We start from the raw sequence: 25,618 nt of genomic DNA, 5'->3' as shown, positions 1-25,618 counted from the left end.
CCATGCATTACATAACCAAACCGTCAACCGTCCACACCACAGCTGTGCTACAGCTGCCATATTGGATAATTTTTGTCATGTCATTTGAACATCCAATCAGAACAAATTTATAATGCGCATGCGCCCGGATCATAGGTTTTAACATAAAAATTCACCCGCATATCGCCCGTAAAGAACTATAACTTCAAAAAAATTGGGCAGTGTTTGTGAAACAATTTGTAAAGCCCTTTAAAAATCCAGACATTTTCCAGGATTTCAGGCTGCCACACTGACATATTATAATGTGCTCTCCAGTTTCTTATTCTAAGTGATAAAATCTGCATAGGTCATCATCTCTTAGCAGACCTTAGCCTTGACTGTTTTCTTGTCTTTACTTATTATACAGGCGACGGACATACTGCCGTCCTAAGCAAGAAGGCAGTATGTCCAAAAATGTAAGTACTTACTGCCTTTTAACGAAGGAATGCCGAACAACAAATTGAGTTACTGCAATTTTAATAGTCTACCAGACCACGGAATGAACTGCTTTCTAACTTTGTTAGGTATATTACTAATTCTATAAGAACCCATATAAAAGAACAAACTCGAAAATTTTAAAACTCGAGATACTGCCTTCTTGCTTAGGACGGCAGCATAGGTGGCCTGTGTTTGTCTTGGTGAACTCCTTCACCATTTCAGATATTTGTGAACTACCTAATTTCTTGTATCTGTTCTTGTTACTAAAGCCTTTGAAACACCGCAGAAGGGTTCCGGCCCAACAAATGGCATTGATAGGTCTTGTTCGGCCATTTCATGCACTTTTCCATTGCCATTATAACCCTCGTGCCCGGTACCCAGGCTACTGCAACCTTGCTACACTCTGCTAATTTATTTAGGTCTCTCTTTGAGTGCTTTAAGCGCTACCGAGATATCTGTGACGATGTCAATTGAATGGTACATTCTTTTCCATCTGTCTATTTTTTCCACGCAGTGATTTATTGCTGTCATTTCCACCTGGAAAATTGTGGAATCTTTAGCTAGACTTTAGCTAGACTGGGAAATCTATCCCTTACTTTGTCCCTACTATATCGACTTCTATCATACCGGCACCATTCTATACTTTAAGCCATCAGTATACCAGGTAGTTTCCGCTTGTATGGGTATACCTTCCTTCCAGTCTTCTCTGTCTGGTATATTATCTATCTATTATCCTATATCTCGTAGCTCTTGCATATATGGGTTACCCCATTAAAATATCTGTTTTTATCTCCTCGATTAGATTTCTATTGTCAGCACTGGCTTGTTTGTTGCTGACTATGTATTGATCTGTACTTCACTAATCTGGCTTCACCCTGTTTAATGATAAGAAGTGGTAGTTGATTCAGCAGGACAAGGTACTAGTACACTTTAGAAGACCAAAAATAATTATTTTTTCAAGAATTTGTTTCTCAGAACCTTTAATAAAAATGAACATAAAACTTTTTACATATTAATATCGAACTCTTAGAGAATACAAAAAATATATCTCTTTTCATTTATGCACGTACACTAATTTTGTAGAGGGCGCAAAAGTCGAGGCCTCGAAAAATGATGGCGGACAGAATCTCAGAATTGGGATATCTGTAACAAAAAATCGTACTGCATTTGAAAAAGGTAGGTTTCTTACGTGACAATTTACCACAATTTGACCAAAAAATAAATATTTTTTAACTAACCATGAAAAACTGAAAAAAAAATTGGCGATTTTTTCACAAAATTTTTCAAATTTCCGTAAAATATTTTTTTGCGGAATTTTTTACCAACGGTGGTAAATTGTCACCTAAGAAACCTTCCTTTTTCAAATGCCGTACGATTTTTTTTATTTCAGAGATCCCAATCCTGAGATTAACTGTCCACCATTGGAACTACCTTTTTTTGAGGCCGCGACTTTAGCGCCCTCTACAATAATAGTGTATGTTCATAAATGAAAAAGATATATTTTTTTGTATTCTCTAAGAGTTAGATATTAATATGTAAAAATATTTATGTTCATTTTTAATAAAGGTTCTGAGAAAAAAAAACTTGAAAAAATGCTTATTTTTGGTCTTCTAAAGTGTTCTAGTAACTTACACACGACATAAAATCAGAAGTGTATGAGCTGTTTTTATGGCCCCCGTAATACACAGATATGTTAAACTTTGTGTATTACTTAGCAGTTTTAATGCTTCCACTTGCTGCGTCTTTGTCTATCACGTTACATACCCATAGTTTATCATTTCATTGTTCTAGTAACGCTTGGGTATACGCATAGGGTCATTTTGGGGTTGACACCCCAATTTTTACTACATATTATTCTATGTATATCTGCTCACGGAGCAGCTTCCTGTATGTTTTTCAGTATGTGTGTATTCCATGTAAGAAAGTGTATTTCTCTAAAAAAAATCTTATATTAAGTACATATTTACTAAAAATTCATAGTTTTTGAGTTATAGCCAAAAATGGAAAACTGGAGAAATTTATCTCGATCTAAAAAATGCAAGACTCTATTTGGAAGCATTTTCCAATTTTATGGTTCTTAGAGGAAAGGCGACCACATGAAATAATTAAATTTCTTAAACACCGCAATTCTTGTTAAGTATACTATTGTACTATACGTTTTTTTGACATTTAGTACGTTCTTTAAAGGTAAAATATTGCAAAACCTTTAAATTTTAAAGAAACGCTTGTGCATCGACATGAAATTTAGCATACACATAGCTAACAAGTCAAAGAAAAAAAGTGATATTGTGCCGATGTGTGCTTTTGCCCTAGGGATGAGTTTAACCCTCTTTTGTGGGTGAAAAATATATGTTCGAAATAAGTCCGGAAATGGATAAAATGACTATTTCTAAGCAACTTTTGTTATATAAAGTTTTTTCACAAAGTTAATACTTTTCGAGTTATTTGCGAGTGAATATGTTAATTGAATGGTGGGCTACAACAATGTTGTAAGCGACAGAATTGAGATTATGCAGGAGATGAAAAAAACATATTGACAAGCTATTTATGAACATACGGATATCAAAATTGCGGTACGAAAAACTCAGGGAAGGCAAAATGTTTTTAGCCAGATTGAAAGATGCTCGTATTGGTCTTTGGATATACAATAATATTGCATTAAAACCTCACTTTGACCCAATATGTCGCTTACAACATTGTTGTAGCCCACCATTCAATTTTTTTTTACAAAATAACCATGTTTTCAGACGGTTTTTCGCAAATAACTCGAAAAGTAAGTATTTGACTGAAAAAAAATTCTTATCACAAATATAGCACGTAAAAAAGTGAAAAACATGGTGTATATATTAGGTCACTATACCTAGTAGAAGCAGAGTTATAGCTAATGAAAAATAGGTTCATATTCGTCAAATTCCAAATCGAATATTTTAACGTGCCATAACCAAAAAACGAAGCACTTTTTTGGGCAAAACTCATTTTAACTTTTTGAAAGTGTTTAAAAAAATGCTTATTTTTGTTTTTAGAAAAATTTTTTAGCATCAAAAGTAAACAAGTTAGGCTCAAAATAAAGTTGGTCCCTTTTTTTGGTAAGAAATCGGGAAAATCACCCCCTAATTAGCATTTCAAATGAACTTAATTGTTACCACTTCACAAGTTTTTTACTCGCGTATGTATTGATCATATGATCTGTAAGTTTCATCGGTTCGAAGTCCTTATTTTTGAAAGAGCTGCAGTTAAAAGGGCTTGAACGAGTCACTTATCACGAGTGTATGCAAATTTAGAAACACCGAATCTTAACCAATTTTTGTCTTAACCCTTAAACGCCCAACCTTTTATAGGTTCCCTGTACGCCCAAGGGTGGGTAAAAAATGTCCACTTCGAAAATAGCTACTATATTTATTGAGAGTTGTTGGAAATGGATTAAACTTAAGAATCTTATGCTTAATAAACACAGCATCTATTAAAATATTAATATAAACAATTTGCAAACCTTACAACAAAATTACAATGTACATCCAAATTAACGTACCAGTAAAAGCCATTAATTCAGATTTGTCCATTTTCTCCACATTCTTCCTTTCAGCCTCCTTATTGGCGGATAATTATGTCGATAATGTAATTATACGTCGATAATTATATGGATTATGTTCCTACCAACGAAAAATTATAGAGAAACCTTTAGTAACAAGTTTTACCAAGGGTGTATTTTTCATGCCCATCCATATTTAACTCAAGATATTACTTTTATTTTCAAAAATATCGGTGAAACCAAATTAACATTCGATAAAGGGCTGTATTTTTAACAATAAATAATTTTTGAAAAATTTTTAAACACGTAATCAATATGTTACAAGGGAATACGCATTAGGTGGACATTTTTTACCCACCCTTGGGCGTTTAAGGGTTAAAGAAAAACAAAAAAATACAAAATATTCTGAAAAGTAAAGCCGACTTTTTTTATTTTTTTTAAGTTATTTTGAAAAAAACATTTTTTTCAAAATTAAAATTTTACTTTAAAACTAAATATTTTTAAAAATAAGCACTTTGAATCGATGAAACTTACATATCATATAAACACAACATAAATAAAGTAACTTTTGAAGCGGTAACGATTAATTTCATTTAAGTTGCTAATTGGGGGGTGATCTATCTGATTTTTTTGCCAAAACAAAAGTGACTAACTTTATTTTGAGCGTAACTTGGTTACATTTGATGCTAGAAATTTTTTTTATAAGAACAGAAATAAAGCTTTTTTTAAACACTTTAAAAAAGTTGTAATGTGTTTTCCCCAAAAATGCTTCATTTTTTGGATATTTCATATTGAATTATTCTATTTGGAATTTTTCGAATATTAACCTATTTTTCATTAGCTATAACTCTGCTTTTGCTAAGTATAGAGGCCTAATATATACACCGTTTTTTTTTTCACTTTTTTATAGGCTATAGTTTTGATAGATATATTTTTTTCGACAAAATGCCTACGTTTTGAGTTATTTGCGGAAAACCGTCTAAAAACGTGGTTATTTTGTTGAAAAATGAACATTTTTACTTGCAAATAACTCGAAAAGAATTGATTTGGTGAAAAAACTATAGAACAAAAGTTGCTTAAAATTAGTTAGTTTATCCATTTCGAGACTTAGCTTGGACATATATTTTTTCACCCCCGAGATGGGGTGATACTCACCCCTAGGGCAAAAGCACACATCGGCACCATATCACTTTTTTCTTTGACATATTAGCTATGCGTATGCCCCAAATTTCATGTCAATCCAAGCGGTTCTTTAAAATTTACAGCAAAAACCGTGAAAGAATGTACTAATTGACGATGGCCTCTGATAAAATATTGGAAATAACAGAGCACGAAGAGTATTCAGACCTTCACTGGAACTTCCACAGAAAAAATGAAGGTCTAATATTATGAAAGTGCATTAAGACACGTATCCATCATGGTTGCGCTCCGCGCTCCGCGCTCCTGCAACTGCTCCACGTAGTGAATACGTTGGCGCTCACGGACTGTGCAACAGTGGGCGCTCCGCCTCGGCGCGGCGTTCCAATCGGTGGCGGTTTATATTTATAGAAGCGCATGCCGTATCGATTGCAGCAGTTGCAGGGAGCGCGGAACACAAGTATAGTGGATACGTGCCTTTTAGACATTGAATAAAAATTATTAAAATTCTTCTTCTTTTGGTGCCTATTCCTTTTGAATATTGGCGATCATTCTGGCTATAATTATTTTATTAATTGATTTAAAGAGATTAGTTGTTTTTGTGGAGCACCATTTCCTCAGGTTCTTTAACCATGATATTTTTCTTCTCCCAATTCCTCGCTTTCAGAATACTTTGCCTTGAAGGATTACCTTCAGTAATCTGTATTTAATGCCATTTCTCATTATGTGTCCGAGATATTCTAACTTTCTCCTTTTAATGGTATACATCACCTCTCTTTATTTCCCCATTCTTCGTATTACGGTCTGGTTAGATATCTTGTCCGTCCATGATATCCTTAGGATTCGATTGTATAGCCACATCTCGAAGGCTTCAAGTTTTATCTCCATTGCTTCAGTGAGTGTCCAGAATTCAACTCGGTAGTATAATATTGAGAAGATATAACATCGCAGGAGCCTTACTTTTATCTCCAGATTAAGGTTGTGACTTTTAAAGAATTTGGCTATGTTATTGAATGCACTCCTAGCCTTCTCTATTCTACATTTTATTTCTTGTGAGTGATCCCATTGTTCATTTACTATTGTTCCAAGATAGGTATACTGTTTTACTCGGTCCACTGGTGTATTCTTGATAAGCAGATGGGCGTCTCTAATTTTATTTTTGCTGATGACTATAAATTTAGTTTTTGATATATTTACGTGTTTACGTTTCACTTACTTCTTTTACTTTGTTTATTAGTTGCTGTAAACTGTTCAAACTGTCTGCAAAAATAATAGTGTCATCTGCATAGCGGATGTTGTTTAGGCGTTCTCCATTTAGGAGTATTCCATGTTCACAATTTTCCAAAGCTTCACTAGATATTTTCTCTGAATATAGGTGAAAGTATACATCCTTGTCTAACGCCTCATAGAATCTGGATCGCTTCCTTTGGTTCATCTCCAAGATTTGTTCTTATTGTGGCTGTGGTTATAGTATAAATTTTATATTATACGCCGTTCTTTATCATCCATTTGAGCTTTTGTTAGAACATCCATCATTTTTCGGTGTTGAACTGTATCAAATGCTTTTTGGTAGTCCACAAAGCAGGTGGATAAATATCTCTGCATCTTTGAAATAATACCTGTAGACTAAACAGTGCATCTCTTGTACTTACGCCTTTCATGAATCCAAACTGTGTGTCTTGTATTCTCTCTTCGCATGGCTTGTATATTCTACGATGTATAATTTTAAGAAAAAGTTTTAATGTGTGGCTCATTAGACTTATTAGCCTACATATATTCTCCGCACTTTATTGCTCCCTGTTTCTTTGGTAACGTAATAAATTCTGAAACTAGCCAATATTTTGGGATATTGTCTGTATTATAGATATTATTGAAGATTTTACATAGTATTCTTAAAGATTCATCATCAAGAAGTTTAAGAAATTCAGATTGTACTCCATCTGGTCCTGGAGCTCTCCCGTCGTTTAGTGATATTATGGCTGCTCTTGTTTCTGCCACTAGTGTATAATAGGTGGTCCTGTTTCCGTAGGTATTGGGGACTGGTTCCCCCTCTCATCAAAATTGTCATTAACAAGTTTTATACTTATTTATTTTTACTTATATTTCTGTTTTTACATTTGCCTGTAATTTCTCTTACCAATTAATTACCTTTATTCTATTTAAATGAATGGTATAAAAATAAATTTTGCATGTTAAGATACATGGGAAGCTGATAGAAGATTAATAAAATTGGGTCAAATTAAAATTTTGGATCATGCATTGGTGCATGTGCCAAACGCATCCACCAAACTTAAAAACTAAATACAGTAAATATTAATTTTTGATTTTTTTTTCAGTCACTTAAGAAACTTCATCACTCCAATGTGGTGAAATTAAAAGAAGTCATTCGAGAAAACGATGTTCTTTACTTTGTGTTTGAGTATATGCAAGAAAATTTATATCAATTAATAAAAGACCGCAGAGTGCCTTTTCCTGAATCGGTAGTTAGAAATATCATTTATCAGGTAAGTCGCCATAATTAATTATTTATGTATTAAGAGCGAAAAGTGATACATTATTGCTTGAGAGTAATAGTTACAGCGCAACGCGAAGCGAAGCGTTACTCCGCTTGGCGTTGCGCTGTAATTACTCGAAAGCGATAATGTCACTTTATGCTTGTAATACATACAACATTATTTCTACAATCACTTATTAAAATGAAACTATGTTTAAATCATTAACTTTAACATCAAATAAATAGACTACAGTGATGACGATCTTAGTGTTTTAGTTTTTCAGAAAAATAGGCAAAAAATACTTTTTTTGCGTATTTGAGTATTTGCAAATTTTTTGCTTCTTACACCACGTTACGAAGAAATTATATTACTTTTCGTATAAATGTCTTTGATTTTTCTGGTAACAAATTCAAAGTTAACGCTTTTGCAATACTGGCATTGTGTTTTATGATTATTATATAAACATTATAGTGAAAGAGGTAATACGTGTAGGTATGAAGATTTTTTTGTTTCCAAAGGATCTGGTTGAAAAGAAGGGGTGGATTTAATTACTAAAGTAAGAAAATATGGTGAAGAAAAAGAACTAAATTTATCACCCTTGGGGGACGGCTTACAAATTATGTCACTATGAGAAGCCCTGTCGATATTTCATATCCCCTCCATCCTCCATGTCATCCGCTCTCCCAGTGGATAAAGAAAATATTCATTAAAATTCAAAATGGAGAACATAAAAAGTCCCATCCACCATTAAATCATAAACAAAATTCCAAGTATATACCTAATCATTCTCTTTCTTTCAAACGAACGTGATCTAAAATTCTTCGCAGACAATTTCCACATAAATATTTTATTCGATAATCAATACTCAAATATTATGACAATGACCAACAATATAATTGATGTGAAATCATAAGCAGCAACGGACACATATAAAATATAAATGTGCGTATATTAACAATAAATACATTTTCAAGGACATCGCTTTCGGCCAAGGGCACGGGGCTAGTTAACCCATTTTTTATGCCTTAGTACATTAAGGACAATGATAATTTATTTACATTGTTTTTAAAAATAATAATTATTATTGATAAATAAAAAACTGGATCGTTAGTATATTTTATAATACTTTACATTTTAATTTAGTATCATGTTTATATGGCATTGAGCCATAATTATTCATCATCATTCATCATTTGGTTCTACAACTCTATGTAGCCCAGTCGGGATAGCATTTGACCTTGCATTACGAGCTGCCCCAAATTTTATTTTTCTAATCTTTAGAGGGGGTGTATATTAGTGTAAATTTAAAATCTCGACTGAATTTCACCGTTGCGTTAGCCGCCAGCTTGATTTTAAACGAGAACCGTTTTTGCTCAATATCTCCACCATTTTCAACTTTTCGACAAAAACTGTAGAAATTGAAATTGTTGAAAATGCAATTTTCTATAATTTCGTTTATTATAATTTTTTTAGTGCGGTCAGTATTTTCCCAGTTATGGGGGGAAATAGTGACAGTTAGAGCATAATTATTGAATTATTGAATTATCTCGTTTATTATCAGATCTACTGCAAATATGTATCTATACAAAAATGAAGAGAATTAAATTTTGTACAATTTTGATTTCTTTAATTTTTTTGATAAAATTAATATTTAAGGTAGTACGTATGCGTTAAAAGTGCGAGCGTAAACCTGATTGATTTTATAGCAACTGTTTTTGTTCAATATCTCCGCCATTTTAAACTTTTCGACAAAAAGTGTAAGGACTGAAATTGTTGCAATTACGATTTACTACAATTTTCGGGAGAACCAGTAGCGGGTCTACGAGGAGGGGAATGGGAAAATTCCCCCCAACAGGGTCCAAAATTAAAAAAAAAACTAAAATTGTCGAAATATTAAAATATATTAGCTGACATGAAACTTAAAGTATCGACAGACAGATTCAACCAATAAAACCAGATAGTTAATAACATTAAGTGAACTAATGCATATTATAAGTTATTATTTATGTCGTTTATGTGCTTAGTTTGGTTGGTGTTTCATTGGAAGCTTCAAAAATTGTATAAAATATAATTCTCTTTATTTTTTTATGTACAATTATGTCGTAAAGTTAATAATAAATGAGACAATTCAATAATTATGCTTCCCCTCCGTTTCCACTATTTTCCCCATTAACTCGGAGAATATTGATTGAATAAAAAAATTGTAGGAAATTGCATTTCCAACAATTTTAGTTCCTACCGTTTTTACCGAAAAGTTGAAAATGGCGGAGATATTATGCAACAACGGTTCTCCTTTAAAATCAATATGGCGGCTAATGCAACCGCGAAATTCAGTCGAGATTTTAAATTTACACTACTATTGATCTCCCCTAAAGGATAGAATTATAAAATTTGGGGCAGCTTGGAAACAAGATTCAATTCAATAATTATGCTTCCCCCACCACTTCTTATTATTTTCCCACCTAACTCGGAAAATATCAACCGCATGAAAAAATTGTTAAACAGAAATTGTAGGAAATCAAATTTGGAACAATTTTAGTTCAAAATGGCGTAGATATTACGCTTACGCTCGCGCCATTACCGCAAACGTTCTACCTTAAATATTAATTTTAGCAAAAAAATGAAAGAGATCTAAATTGTGTATAATTTAATTCTCTCTATTTTTGTATTGGAACATTTTTGTCGTAAAATTAATAATACACGAGATAATTCAATAATTATTATCTAACTGTCACTATTTTCCGCCATAACTCGGAAAATATCGACCGCACGAAAAAACTGTAACAATAGAAATTATAGAAAATCACATACAGTAAAACCTCGATATAACGGACTAATTGGGGGTAAGGGGTGTCCGTTATAAGTCCTTTGTATAAAAATAGGTTTAAAATAAATAAAAAAACGTTTATTTTAAGTTTTGTACGCACTTTTGAAATTTGCGTTTTTTTTATAATTAGAAATGTGTCCGCATTATGCTGCAATAAAAATTTTATTGAAATTCTTTGGGGACGTTTTGGGAAATACAGTAACTTTTTTTCATATTTGGCAGGATTTTTTTGTCCGTTATATCCGAAGTCCGTTAAATAGAGGTCCGTTATATCGAGGTTTTACTGTATTTAACAATTTTGGTTCGTATAATTTTTGTCTAAAAGTTGAAAATGGCGGAGATATTGAGCAAAAACGGTTCTCGTTTAAAATCAAGGTGGCGGCTAACGCAACGGCGGAATTTAGTCGAGATTTTAAAATTTCACTACTATTGACCCCCCTAAAGATTATAAAAATAAAATTTGGGGCAGTTCCTAATGTAAGGTTAGGCGTGTTATTCGTCTAACCCGACTGGACTAATGTGAGTTTTGGCCGCGTTTAATATTTCCCTTCATTGTTGTCGATCCTGAGCAACTATTTCCCATTGCTGTAGTACTCCCATTTTTCGTAGATCACTGGCTATTGCGTCCTTCGCAATATAATTGTTGGCAATGAAAATTTATTTTTAATTAACTAATGTTTGACGTTTCGATTTCTACGTTCCGATTTAAATTATCACTTCAACCACAACATAAATATCAGAAATATTTGTGTGTGTGTCATCGAATTTCCTGACTGTGGACTTAATCCATTAGCCGAACTTATTTTTGCTCTACAGATATTTATCTCACATATTACTATTAAAATAGGATTTTGTATTTTAAAGATATACCTAGATTCTATAACAATAAATGGATAATTTAATCTTTAGCTACAATCATACAGTATTACACATTTATATACATATATCTATATCATAAATATATATTCTAGTATTATTCAATATTATTCTTTATTGTATGTTTTTTTTATTATTATTATTTTCTTTTTTTTTATTTTTTATTATTTATATATATTTTTTTTTCTTTCTTTTTTTATTTCTTTTTTTTTTCTTTTTTTTTTATTTATTTTTTTTTGTTTTTTTTTTCAATTGTATTATAAGGAATGTCAACAAGGAGTACTTCTGCTCAGGGGTCTTTCAGAGCAATGCACACACACAAGACTAGACCACGGAAAGGTAGGTAGACAAATGGGATAAACACAGGTATTATAGTTTAAAAATTTTAATTTTATACTAAGTATGTGTTTAATTAGGATCTCATATACACGTTCGTCTAAATATCAGAAAGGAATGCTCCAATGAAAATGAATTCCATGAAGAAAAAAACCTGCTAACAAAAGGTTTGACTAAAAATGAGTAAGTGCGCGTTGTCAATTATAAACTAGAAATTCTACAGAATTGAAGAGAAGGAAGAGAAATATGCTTTATTGTCATTGAAAATTGTACTAGTATAGTACCCTCGGAGATCCGTGGAAAAAATTTACACCCAAAATAACAAAATTCAGTTTGACAACACTGTGTGAATGTTGATAGTAACATATCCTTTTTAAGATAAACACAACTGTAATTTAGTCCAAACAAATTAATATATTTTTTTGCCAACAAAAATGAGATTTTTCAACCAAATAATGTTTCAAATATGATGTGCAAAATAATTTTTATTTGGGTTCTGCTAATGGGCTTGCTCTTTTTGTCATTAAAGTAAAAAAAAACTTCAAATTTCACTCATTAAATCATTATTGTCCGGTTATCGTCTTAATTATTTTAACTGTATTAATATCCCTCGATTAATTCTGAATGATTAATAGGTTGTTAAAACATTTTATCTGTAGCGGTTTCTGCAATATCTTAAAAATATCGAATTCCATTGATAAAATGCACATATCCCACCGATCTTCGCTTCGACAATACAATAATTTTATAGACAAAGCTTAAGGGGATGGGTACGTATTTTCGGCTGCAATGCTATTCAAATATGGATTCATTTTTTCGAATCCTTAAAAAACTAATAAGTATTTTTGAAAAATTAACACAGAATGAAAGATTTCGTTCTTACCGAGGGCCGAAAGTCCCTGAAAACTTCTATAATGTTTATTTTAATAAATTACAGGGGTGAAAAACTAAGAGAAAATGTACTGTGATTTTTAATTTCAAATATCTCATTCAAAAGAAACTTTTTATTTATTCTATAGAATTTTCGGCCCTCGATAATAATTTAGTCTTTCATTCTGCGTTTAAATTTTTTTAAAATATTTATTACTTTTTTCAGGATTCGAAATCCATTCCATATCACATTCCATGGTGATATTTTCCAAATCGAACATTCGCTATATTTGTCATACAACGCACTGAGCCAAATAGAATAAATATGATGACAAAATAGTGACAGTTTTAAATATTTTACATGGCATCGGAAATATTTTGAGTTGTTGACTAAATAATATTGATAGTGTACTTGATAAATAATTGATTTAAGACGTGAACTTAATAAAAAGTTATTTACTGTTTATTATTTATGGAAGATCCAAGCAGAGAATACATCAGGATATATTCTGTGATCCAAGTATTTTTTTGGTAAAGATGTTCAAAATTGTAAACGTTCCATAGTAACAATATATTATTAAAAAATCACTTCAACACTTTTCCTCTTTTCTTGATTGAGTATTAGTTTTTGTTGTACATATAAATTATTACAATCACTGAATACGTATTAGTGAAAAAATTATCACATTTATTAACTGAATTAATAATTTGCAATTATACAAATAATAGCTATCCAAGAACATTCAAAAGCCATCTCTTTAAAGTTAATGATGACATTGTCAAGTAGAATGACATTCTAGTAATGTTTATACATACCATTGTGAATTTTACTACACGCAATTTGCCGCGTAAAGACAAAAAAAGTAGGGACAGCCGTAAAATATTTGCGAATTATGTCTTTGGCCTTAATAGAATCTAGGTACTATTTTTATTGAGAATAAGCCACAATTTTACAAATAAGTTTATTTTAAGTTTATTTTGACGTTTCGATTTCCATTTCGGAAATCGTTCTCAAATTACAAAACATTTTTGTCAGAACGATTTCCGAAGTGGAAAATGAAACGTCAAAATAAACTAATTTTGAAACGTTAAAAAGTTGGAAGTAGGCTGCAGTCCTTAAATCCTTTAAATTTAAGGACTTGCAATATACAGTGATGAGTGCGCTAATAACCGGCAGAAAAGCGTTCTTATAAGTTTCGGATGTTAGAAATCATATTGGCAATGATAATCTTGCTCACTACGGCTCGAAACAGTTCCACTGAGGTTTTTGTTGTACATATAAATTATTACAATTACTGAATACATAGTTAGTGAAAAAATTATCACATTTATTAACTGGATTCTTCTTCTTGTAGTGCCTATCCGTTTCGGATGTTGGCGACCATCATGGCAATCTGCACTTTGCACAATGCTGCTCTGAAAAGATTTGTAGTGGTTGTGTTGAACCACGTTCGTAGATTTCTCAGCCAGGAAATCCTTCGCCTTCCTGGTCCTCGCTTTCCCTCTACTTTTCCCTGCAAGACCAGTTGCAGCAGTCCATATCTCTCACTGTTCCTCATGATGTGACCGAGGTATTCGATTTTGGCTGTTTTTATTTTGATTAACAGCTCTTTTTCTTTTTTCATTCTCATCAAAACACCCTCATTAGTAATGTGGTCGGTATAAGATATCTTCAGGATTCGACGATAAAGCCACACCTCAAAAGCCTCAATTTTCTTGCAGGTGGCGTCTGTGAGAGTCCACGACTCAACTCCGTACAACAGTATAGGAAATATATAACATCGTAGTAATCTGACTTTTATGGGTATCGACAAATCATGACATTTGAACAACTTTGCCATTTTTTGAAATGCAGATCTTGCTTTCTCTATCCTACATTTGATTTCTATAGAATGGTCCCAATTTTCATTGACGTTCGTACCAAGGTAGGTGTATGTTTTTACTCTTTCTATTTGTTGACCATTCACACTGATTCGTTCAAATTGCTGTTGTCTTAGAGATCATCATACATTTGGTTTTCTTAGTGTTTAGTGAAAGTCCGTATCTCTGACTGACTTCTGCGATTCTGCTCATTAACTCCTGTAGGGCTTCAGAACTGTCACCGAATACCACAGTGTCGTCTGCGTATCTTATGTTCTTGATACATTCTCCGTTAATTCTGATTCCGGCTTCAACATCATCCAATGCTTCTTGAAAAATTTCCTCAGAGTAGATGTTAAACAGCAGTGGGGATAGTATACATCCCTGACGAACCCCACGTTTGATTTTGATATCGTCGGATTCTCCTGCCTCTGTCCGGATAGATGATGTTTGATTCCAGTACAGATTGCTGATAATCCTTAAATCACAGGTGTTTATTCCAATATTGGTTAATATCTCCATCAGATTGTCGTGCTTTACTGTATCGAACGCTTTATGGTAATCAATGAAACATGCATAAATATCGCAATTCACGTCTCTACATCGTTGAAATAGCACTTGTATACTAAATAGAGCCTCTCTTGTACCCACTGCATTTCGAAAACCAAACTGTGTTCGGCTGATTTTTTCTTCGCACAGTCTATATATCCTTTGATGTATAATTTTTAGAAATAGCTTTAAAATATGGCTCATTAAGCTGATGGTTCGGAAATCACTGCAGGATATGGACTTTGTTTTCTTTGGTAAAGCAACAAACGTCGACTTCAACCATGCTTTTGGTATTACTCCGCTTAAATATATGTCGTTAAATATTTTGGTTAGGCGTTGAGTACCGTCGGTGTCAAATAGTTTTATGAGTTCAGCATATGCATTGTCAGGTCCAGGAGCTTTGCCATCTTTTAGTTGTGATATTGCTCTTTCCACTTCACCTGATGTGATTGGTAAGTGGTCATCACATATTAACTGGATTAATAATTTGCAATTATACAAATAACAGTTCCAAGAACATTCAAAAGTCATCTCTTTAAAGTTAATTATGACACTGTCAAGTAGAATGACATTCTAGTAATGTTTACATATCCATACCAGTGTGAAGTTTACTACACGTAATTTGCCGTGTAAAGACAGAAAAAGTAGGGATAACCGTAAAATATTTGCGAATTATGTACCGATTTAATATGGTCCGTCAAATAAAATACAAAACGTCAGACCGCGTATTTTAAATTTAATAAATATTTTCCAAAAATTTAATATTTCTAAACTAGACATTACGCTTGCGAGGTGTGAACAGTTTCTGTTTTGCAACAGTTAAAGTTTGCCACTAGTTTAGGGTCTTAACCTAGCTAACAACCGCCGGTGTTGTTGCTTAAGTGTTTGCATATAGGTAAGTTGAGCATTTTTGCTTATATTTTTTTTTTTCAAGCGGCTTTCTTTTATGCTATTTTGCTTGCTCTTTTTATTTCTTTTTGCTTTCTAGTTATTAATACTTCATTGACTGGTTTTTTCTTACAATGAGTGAGGAAAAGGGGGGCTCAGTCCCCCCTTATCCTGATACTTCTTCTCCGGCTAAAATTGCAATGACTAATAATTCCGAAAAAAATCAAAATCAGACTTCCGACAATAATCCTCAGGAAGAAAAAAAGGTTAATACATACTCCGAAAAAGATCATGGACCTTTTGTAGTATATCTTGAATCTACAAATATACCGAATATAAAAATTGGCACATTCAATACAATTAAAATAGCTCGAGATATATTCAACCTCAAACTTAATGACGTTAAAAAAATAGATAGTAAAGGGCTCAATAGAGTTTCAGTTGAATTTGCCAATTTTCACTCGGCTAACATGCTACTTAAGAACACTCAACTTCTAAATCAGGGATACAAGATATATATACCTTTTAACTTCGTAACCTGCAAAGGTATCGTCAGACAGATTGATACAGATATTGATGAAAAAGAACTTCTTCGGTGTTGCGATACAGGAAATGACATTGAAATTTTACATATAAAAAGATTAAATAGAAGAGTAATTAAAGATGGAGTAACTTCTTATGAACCCACAGGTACGACACTATTTACATTTCGAGGCGTTCTTATGCCCAAAACTGTGTTTTTTTATGGCATACCAAGACTAGTGGACACATATATTGCCCCAGTGACACAGTGCTATAACTGTCTTAGATTTGGCCACACAAAAACAAACTGTAAAGGGAAAGAAAGATGTTTTAATTGCGGGGAAAACAAACATGAAGACGTATGCATGACAAAATGTTTTTACTGCAAGGACTCTCACAAATCTATTGACAAGAGCTGCCCAGAATATACAAGACAAAAGAATATTAAAGAACTGATGGCGTATGAAAATTTGACATTTTTTGAGGCAAGTGAAGCTATTCCAAAATCATACATCTCAAATAATAAATTTATTTATAACCCGAGAGATTTTCCAAATTTTAAAAATAACAGCAGGCCATTAGAAAATACTCCAAGTACCAGTACAAATAATTCTAACACCATAGAACCATCGCAACGAAGAACAAACAATTTTAGATCATCTACAGTAAAGCGTTCCTTTCAACAGGTGGTTCTGAATTCCGACAACAAACGGAGAGTCGTGCAAAAACGTCAAGATAAGCAACCAAATGAAAAGAGTATATATACACAGCAATTAAGACCAGAAAAGCCAACCTCTTCCCCCACTAGCTCATTTTCTCGTTCAGAACCTTTCAAATCAAGAACCTCAGCTAATTTATCACAAAACTCCAATCAAGCCTGGCAATCCAGTGCATCGCAAAACTTTCAAAATATTGATACCTTTTCTTCAAATGACTTTTTAAACTCATGCCTAAATTTTATTAGTAATACATCATCAGAAAACTTAAATTTACTTAAAAACCATTTATTTTCCCGATTAAACGTAGAGTCCTATATGGACCAAGAGGATAAATCTGATTCTGATTTTAATTAATTAAACATATATCAAATCACATAATCATGAATTCAAAAAAGAAATTAAAAATTATTCAGTGGAATATTAGAAGTATTAAATCAAACAGGGAAAACATAACGAACTTAATTTTCAAAGAAGACCCTGACATAATTGCTATTAATGAAACTTGGCTTAAACAAGATTTTAATTTTTCTTTGAAGTATTATAATGTCAGACAGGACAGAGATGACGGATATGGTGGAGTAGCTACTTGTATCAAGAAATCTATTATTTTTTCTACAATTCAGAAATACAACTCAGACCAAATCCAATACATAACAACAAAAATTGGTAACTTATACATAATAAACATTTACTCCAATACAAATAATGCCATAACTCTTCCTTTCTTGAGCTCAACAATAGAAAACATACCTACAGAAAACTTAATTATACTAGGTGATCTAAGCTCTCACCATCCCCTATGGGATAAATGTCCTACCAATAAGGGAGGAAAAAATATTTATGATTTTATTTTTGATAAAGAATTAATTATCCTAAATGATGGGTCAGCAACATTGTTTCAACCTCCTAATAATAATCGTAGCGCTGTAGATCTAGCCATAGCAAGTAATAATATGGCTCTATGTTCTACTTGGGGTGTCATACAAGATTGTGGAAATAGCAACCATTTCCCCACCTTTGTCATAATAAACAACTGTGAGTTTAACAAAAATGATAGCATCTATACACAAACATACAAAATGAGAAATATTAAAAGAGCAGACTGGTATACATTCCACACTGGGATGATAACAGGAATGCTTGATTTACCGGTAAACTCTAATTACAATGAGTTTTTGGAGGTAGTTAATCAAGTAGCAGATAACTCAATTCCCTATAAAAACTGTAGAACACAGGGTAAACCTTCAAATCCGTGGTGGGATGAAGAATGTTCACTTTGGATTAAAAGCCGCAAACAGGCAATTCAAAACTTTAAACAATCTGTTTCCTTAGAGAACTATATAAACGCTAAACGTATAATCGCCCAAACTAAACGAAACCTCAGAATTAAAAAAAGAAATAAATTCATAAACTTCTGTGAATCATTAAATAAGGAATCTAACACTACCTATGTCTGGAATAAAGTTAAAAAATTCTCAAATAACAAAAATTACGGCCAGACATTTCATAACCCAGCAGATAACATTAAAACAGAAATTCTACAGAACATGTCTACAGTTTTTATTGATCCAAATTTTGAGCTTGACGATATAAACGAGCAAGTTTCCCCTTTTACAATCTGGGAACTTAACAATGCTGTAAATAATAAAAAAAATTCGGCACCAGGTATGGACGACATTCCTTACCTTATGATAAAACATCTACCACTACAAGCTAAACATTTTCTGTTGAATATCTACAATAATTGTCTAAATGGTGACAACCTTCCTGAAGATTGGAAAAACCATAATGTTATAAATATCTTAAAGCCACACAAAAATCCACTCTTGGCCAGTAGTTTCAGACCAATAGTTTTATCCTCTTGTGTGCTTAAAACATTAGAAATATTAATCAAGAATCGCCTAGATTGGTCCTTAGAACATAACTGTTCATTCACCAACCATCAGACAGGTTTTAGAAAAGGAAGAGGCACTGCTGACAACTTGACCCTCCTTCATTCCACAATTGTGGAAGCCTTTGAATCCTCCCAATCGGTTTTGGCCATCTTTCTTGATATCAAAGCAGCATATGATAATGTCAATATATACAAACTTTATAGTAAACTAAAACTTCGAAATATTCCATCTGCAATAAATAATATTGTGTTCAAAATTTTACAGAACAGACTTTTATATTCAAGATCTAATGATGGTGACTTTTTGGGACCTTTCATGGCAACTAAGGGGCTACCTCAAGGTTCTCCCTTAAGTACCATTTTGTTTAATATTTATATAGCAGAATTGTTTTGTATTAGCAATAATGAAGTTAAAATATGTGGATATGCAGACGACTTGGTTTTGTATATTAAGGGATATGATATCCAAAGCATGGTAAGTAAAATAAACAAAGAATTGGAAAACACATTACACTGGCTTGCAGAACATGACTTGTCCTTATCCAAAGACAAATGTGAAGCTGTATGGTTCACAAAGGGTAGGCGAAGAGATAATCTAACAGAAATCAAAATCAACAACACAGCCATTCCTCTAAAAAATGAAGTGAAATTTCTAGGCATAATTTTTCATAAGCATCTATCATGGGACTTACATGTTGACAATATTATACTCAAGGCAAAGAAAAATATTAACATCCTACGTGCAATATGTAGAGTCTGGTGGGGAGCTGACCCACGAACACTCCTAATGGTTTTTAATGCCTTGATCAGATCTCATCTCGATTATGGTTCCTTCCTATTCAACCCAATATCACAAAAATGCAACAACAAACTCAATGCAGTATTTTTTGAGGGACTTAAGATATGTTTGGGGTGCATGAAGTCTACACCAAATTTGGCAATCTTGGCAGAGTCTGCCCAAATGGACCTAGAACATAGAAGATTATTGTTAGCCTCTAAATTTTTAAGTAAAATCATCATTATTGAGAATCATCCCATAATATTACTCCTAATTGAAATACGTAAAAGACTTATAAACAAACCTAATTTTTATACAAGGCATAATGTACCATACTTGGTTTCGGCATTAGAATATTTTTTTCCATATTTTAAAAAAATATACAAAAGCCCAAATTTTCCATGCTATGAATTAGACTATGATACACTAATGAATCCACTTCCAATTCTAAATTGTAATATCAAAAAATATGACCCGATGATTAAAGATAAATTCCTTATGACTACTGAACAATATGGAAAAGACCATACCTTTATATATACTGATGCCTCAAAAAACAAAGAAAGGGTAGGTTTTGGGATATGCATCCCGAGTATTGAATATAATTTCTCCTCAAGACTTCCTGGAGCTCTAAGCATAAGCAAAGCAGAGAGTATAGCAATACATCAAGCGGTGGAAGTCGCAACTACAAAACATCTAAAGAAAGCTATAATATTTTCTGATTCGCTCAATGCAATAACCAATATTAAAACATGTAATATATCTGCTTCAGCAGATATAAGGGCCCTAAAAACAAAGAAACTTATATCTTCAGCCAATGAGAATGGTACCAAAATTCTCCTTTCCTGGATACCTGGACACTCTAATATATTTGGTAACACCCAGGCTGATATACTGGCAAAAATAGGAAGAGACCTGAATGTACCCATGGAAGTACAACTGAATTCCCAGGATGCCCTATCAGTCATCAGAGGAAAAATTACAAAAGAGTACCAAGAAAAATGGAAATCTTTAGTCCAGAAGAAGACTTCGCAATACAAAACAATTCAAGACTTCTTTCCTACAAAACCTTGGTATTCAAATTTTCCATATAGAAATAGAAGACACACTACCACCATCATTAGAATGCGCACAGGCCATTGTTTAACAAAACAACATCTGTATAAAATGAATATAAAAGATAATCCTTTTTGTGAATGTGGTCGTCTCGAGGATCTAAACCACATCTTTTTTGAATGCCCGATTAATGTGATTCCTAATTTTGATATATACACAAAATTTATTTCCATGAACTTCAAAACACCGCTCTCTATATACAATATTCTAAGTTCCTTAACGGAAGAATCAGTCAATGTAATTATGCGTTTTCTTGCAATTAACCAAATAAGCTTATAAACTGCAATGCGTTTTCTAGCAATTAACAAAATAAGCTTACAAATTGCAAGGCTCAACTGTTTATATGTATCCGTGTTATATTATGTTGCTATTTGTCATTTAATTTATGTTTTAATTTTTAATCATACTTAACATGACCCAATTAATCTCATTTAATTATAATCATCACACCTCATCAAAAGCTTCCTTACAAGAACATAGTCAGCGATTTTGGTATGGCTTAGAACCAGACTACGTCAAGATCGCTAATAAATCGTGCTGGTAATCGCCTTGCAGCGAAACCAAAAACAAAAAAAGAAGAAGAAGAATGTACCGATGGTCTTAAAAACAATCGAAAAACAAAACAATACAATTTACAAAAATTACATAAATCGTCAAATTAAAAAAAAAACAAATAAATAAAATAATAACAATCTATTGCAAAATTTAAATAAAATGCAAAAAATAATCAACCTTAAGAACTAATCAGTTAAATAAGTTAAGCTGCTACGTGATACCCAAATATAGATAAAAATAATACTTTTACGCAAGGGATAATTTCTTAGTTATTGATTAAAAAATTCTTCTACTGAATATGGTCTTTCAGATATTCAGATAGATAGGCTTTTGTCATTTTACGGAAATTGGGGAAAGCTGTTGCAGATTTTAGTTACGAGGGAGATACTTGTATAGTTTTTTTGCAGAATATAATAATATGTAGATTTTTTACTAACTCGGTGGATGGGATCGGTAAATAGACGCCAAAAGAAGAATTTCTGGTGAAGTACTCATGATCAGGTCTTGCTGGAAAGATATGTAGATGTTTACGAATTAAGCAAACAGTTTTTAAATATAAAGAAGAAAGTGTTAAAATCCCCTGATCTTTGAAGTAGCTTCTGCAATGTGTTGTTCTTCTGAGGCCAAACAGATATTTTATTGCTCTTTTTTGTAATTTAAAAATAACATCGGATTGGGCAGCTCTACCAGAACCCCAAAAAGGAAGACCCTATCGAAGATGCGACTCGAATAAAGGAAAATATGCTATTTTGGAAGAGGCTAAATTGATTTTCTTCGAAACAGATCTTATTGCATAACAGGTTGAGGAGAGTTTCTTACTTAACACATCGATATGAAGGAACCATTTAAGGTTGCTATCTAATAAAATACCAAGAAATTTTACAGAATCAACGGTACTGATCTGACTGTTATTAAGAGGTAAGAGTTGAAGAGCTCCTTTATAGGTCAATGCTACTGTTTTATCTTCATTACAAGAGGGTAAATTAGAATCGGACCAGGTTTTTTTGTGAATAGATTAGAAGTTATAGTAGTTAGAGTTGCAATATATGAGATTCTCCAAGTAATAGTGGTATCATCAGCAAAAAGAAAAATTTTCCATCGATTTTTAAAGTGATGTCATTAATAAATATAAGGAAAAGTAGAGAACCCAATACTGAACCTTGTGATACATACAGTGATTTTGAGACTAGAGTCTGTATCACTTACTCTAACCTGTTTTTCCTATTATCCAGTAAGGTTGAAACCAATTCAAAGAAATATCTCGAATTCCGTAGAAATTTAGTTTTTTTATCAAAATGTCGTAATTTACACAATCAAAATCTTTTCATAGTCACAAAAAATATTGACAGTCTGAAAATTATTGTTCAGTACAAGCTTCAGTACAAAATAAACTTCATGTAGTACAGAAAACATGGCATCAGTGGTACATTTATTACTTAAAAAGCCGAACTGGTTTTGTGATAAAATGTTTTCAACTAGAAAAGACATAAGTCGGGCTTTTACGAGTGTCTCAATAATTTTGGACAGTATCGGCAGTAATGCAATAGGTCTATAATTGCAGGCATTAGATTTTTCACCACCCTTATGAAGAGGAATAATGAGGCTGTCTTTATGCAATCTGGAAATTTACCCTTCTCAAAAGAATCAGTAATTAGTGAGATGAGGACTTCTAACACATCTTCTAAGAGATTTGAGAAATTTTTTATGGATAGTCCATCAGTACTACAGGAAGTACTTTTGATACTATTGATTGTTTGTATCAATTCAGATTTATCAAGTGGTCTTATAAATAATGAATTCGAGACCTTTCTTGAATTATGGAGATAGGAAATGGGATCTTGTTTTGGCATAATAGTTGATGTTATATTTTTAATTACATTAACAAAGTATTCATTTAGATTTTCAGGGTCAGGAAGGGAAAATGTTTGAGCTGTGTGAGTTGTACCGGGTGTCCACTTATATTTTCCCCCATTTTAACTGCCTATAACTTCTAAACGGCTCAAGATAGAAATATGCGGTTTTCGCTGAAATGTTTTATTTTAGTAAAAGTTTTGTCTGAATGGACTGAATTTTTTATATCGCTTTCAAATACGAAAATAAAAATGGCGGATTTTTGAAAAAAACGTTGTTGACTTTTTTTTAATAGAACACCCAGTATATTTTTTTGTAAATTGAAAGAAAGGTCACTCACCTATCCAGCGATATAAAGTTTTTCAAAATCGGTTGTCAAATGACTGAGTAATTAATTTTTAAAATGAGAGGTGCAACGTGGATATCACAGCAAATTGATATTATGTTATGTGATTTCCACATTGCATCTCTCATTTTAAAAATTAATTGCTCAGTCATTTGGCCACCGATTTAAAAAAAAATTATATCGTTGGATAGGAAAATGACCGTTTTTTCAAGTTTTTAGGTAAATAACTATTTTTTATGACGCTTTTAAATTAAAAATGGCGGATTTTTGAAAAAAAAACGTTGTTGACTTTTTTTATTGAAATACCCAGTATGTTTTTTTTGTAGCTTGAAAAAACGGTCATTTACCTATCCAGCGATATTAAATTTTTTAAAATCGGTTGTCAAATGACTGAGCAAATAATTTTTAAAATGAAAGATGCAATGTGGAAATCACTTAACAATATCATTTTGCTTAGTTATGTTATTTACAGTTGAGTCCGCGAGTCTTTACCCGTGCGTCATTAACACCTGGCGAGATAAAACACATACTTTTGATCTATAGTATTTTTACTACAAAAGCGATATTACGTAGGTCAAAATTTTTGACGTAAGAGAACTGTCAAAACATTAGAATGTGACTTTTCATTATTGCCATGTTTATTATAAACATGGCAATTATAATGAAAAGTCACATTCTAATGTTTTGATAGTTCTCTTACGTCAAAAATTTTGACCTACGTAATATCGCTTTTGTAGTAAAAATACTATAGCATCATTGTCTTCCACGCATGAAATTAATGACAAACCAGCTGCCGCCTGTTATTAAGTAAAAACACATGTTATTTTTATTAACGATTTACACTCAGTGCATTGAAAAGAGATAGGTATTCCAAAGAAAGACGGTTGGGATGTCTTCACATATTTTAAGTACAATTTCTGACGTTTTGGTTTGTTTACTTTTGTGGCTGTCAGTTTGTTGAATTTTTTGCTGTTATTTTTTCGAATTTTTGCATTTTGAAGATTTTTATAGTATACAAACAGTTGTTTTCACAACTAATTTTATATTGGAGTTAGAAATTTTGTAATAAGTTTATGTTATTTTACGATAAATTTTGACAACGTACAAAGCTAACCTCATTGTTGACACAGTTGAATGCTTGTGTTTAAAGTTCCGCCAAAGTGAATAAAATAACAAAAAGAAAATATGTTATTGAATTCTTTTATAAATTGTTTATTTATTTATTAATCAATGATAATAAAATAATTTATTAAGCTACTTCAAATGTAGCTGTAATTATGCACCAAAATTTTAAAGCAAAACTTAAATTTGACATTCTATTTATTTGATAACGTCAAATTTTATACTATAACCCATGATCGGAATAATATCCACTTGCCGTTGCGTTTAGTAAATTTCCGACTTATTTCGTTTGCTTTAAATGATGACGCACTTGTAAAGACTCGCGGACTCAACTGTAGGTATGTGATATCCACGTTACACCGCTCATTTTAAAAATTAATTACTCAGTGATTTGACAACCGATTTTGAAAAACTTTATATCGCTGGATAGGTGAATGACCTTTCTTTCAATTTACAAAAAAATATACTGGGTGTTCCATTAAAAAAAAGTCAACAACGTTTTTTTCAAAAATCCGCCATTTTTTTTGTATTTGAAAGCGATATAAAAAATTCAATCCATTCAGACAAAACTTTTACTAAAATAAAACATTTCATCGAAAACCGCATATTTCTATCTTAAGCCGTTTAGAAGTTATAGGCAGTTAAAATGGGGGAAAATATAAGTGGACACCCGGTATTTCGAAGATCGTTTATTATGGACTAAGTTTCTTTTGCAACATTTTTAGAGCTTTCCACACGATCTTAATAGGGCTTTTCATCGATTGTCATTTGTTTCGAGCTTCTGTCATATGTTGTATAGTCTGTGTATAATATTAATATACACAGATTATACGACATTTGACAGAAGCTCGAAACAAATGACTGTGAATGAAAAGCCCTATGGTAGGCCTTT

At 32.3% G+C, this 25,618-nt stretch overlaps 1 protein-coding gene across 5 annotated transcripts in view; it reads left to right on the top strand.

Annotated features, from left to right (window-relative positions):
* Window positions 1-25,618, top strand: part of LOC114335237 (serine/threonine-protein kinase dyf-5-like) — a 101,470-nt gene that overhangs the window by 32,047 nt on the left and 43,805 nt on the right. For all 5 annotated transcript variants that reach the window (XM_028285445.2, XM_028285444.2, XM_028285437.2 and 2 more), the window contains exon 3: window positions 7,459-7,626. In XM_028285445.2, the coding sequence (XP_028141246.1) occupies window positions 7,459-7,626 (168 nt within the window). The remainder of the gene's footprint in view (window positions 1-7,458; window positions 7,627-25,618) is intronic.

Source organism: Diabrotica virgifera, chromosome 7 (assembly GCF_917563875.1).
Source record: "Diabrotica virgifera virgifera chromosome 7, PGI_DIABVI_V3a".
Lineage (NCBI taxonomy): Eukaryota > Metazoa > Arthropoda > Insecta > Coleoptera > Chrysomelidae > Diabrotica > Diabrotica virgifera.
The sequence above is the reverse complement of the archived record's forward strand: the minus strand, read 5'-3'. Positions and strand labels throughout refer to the sequence as shown.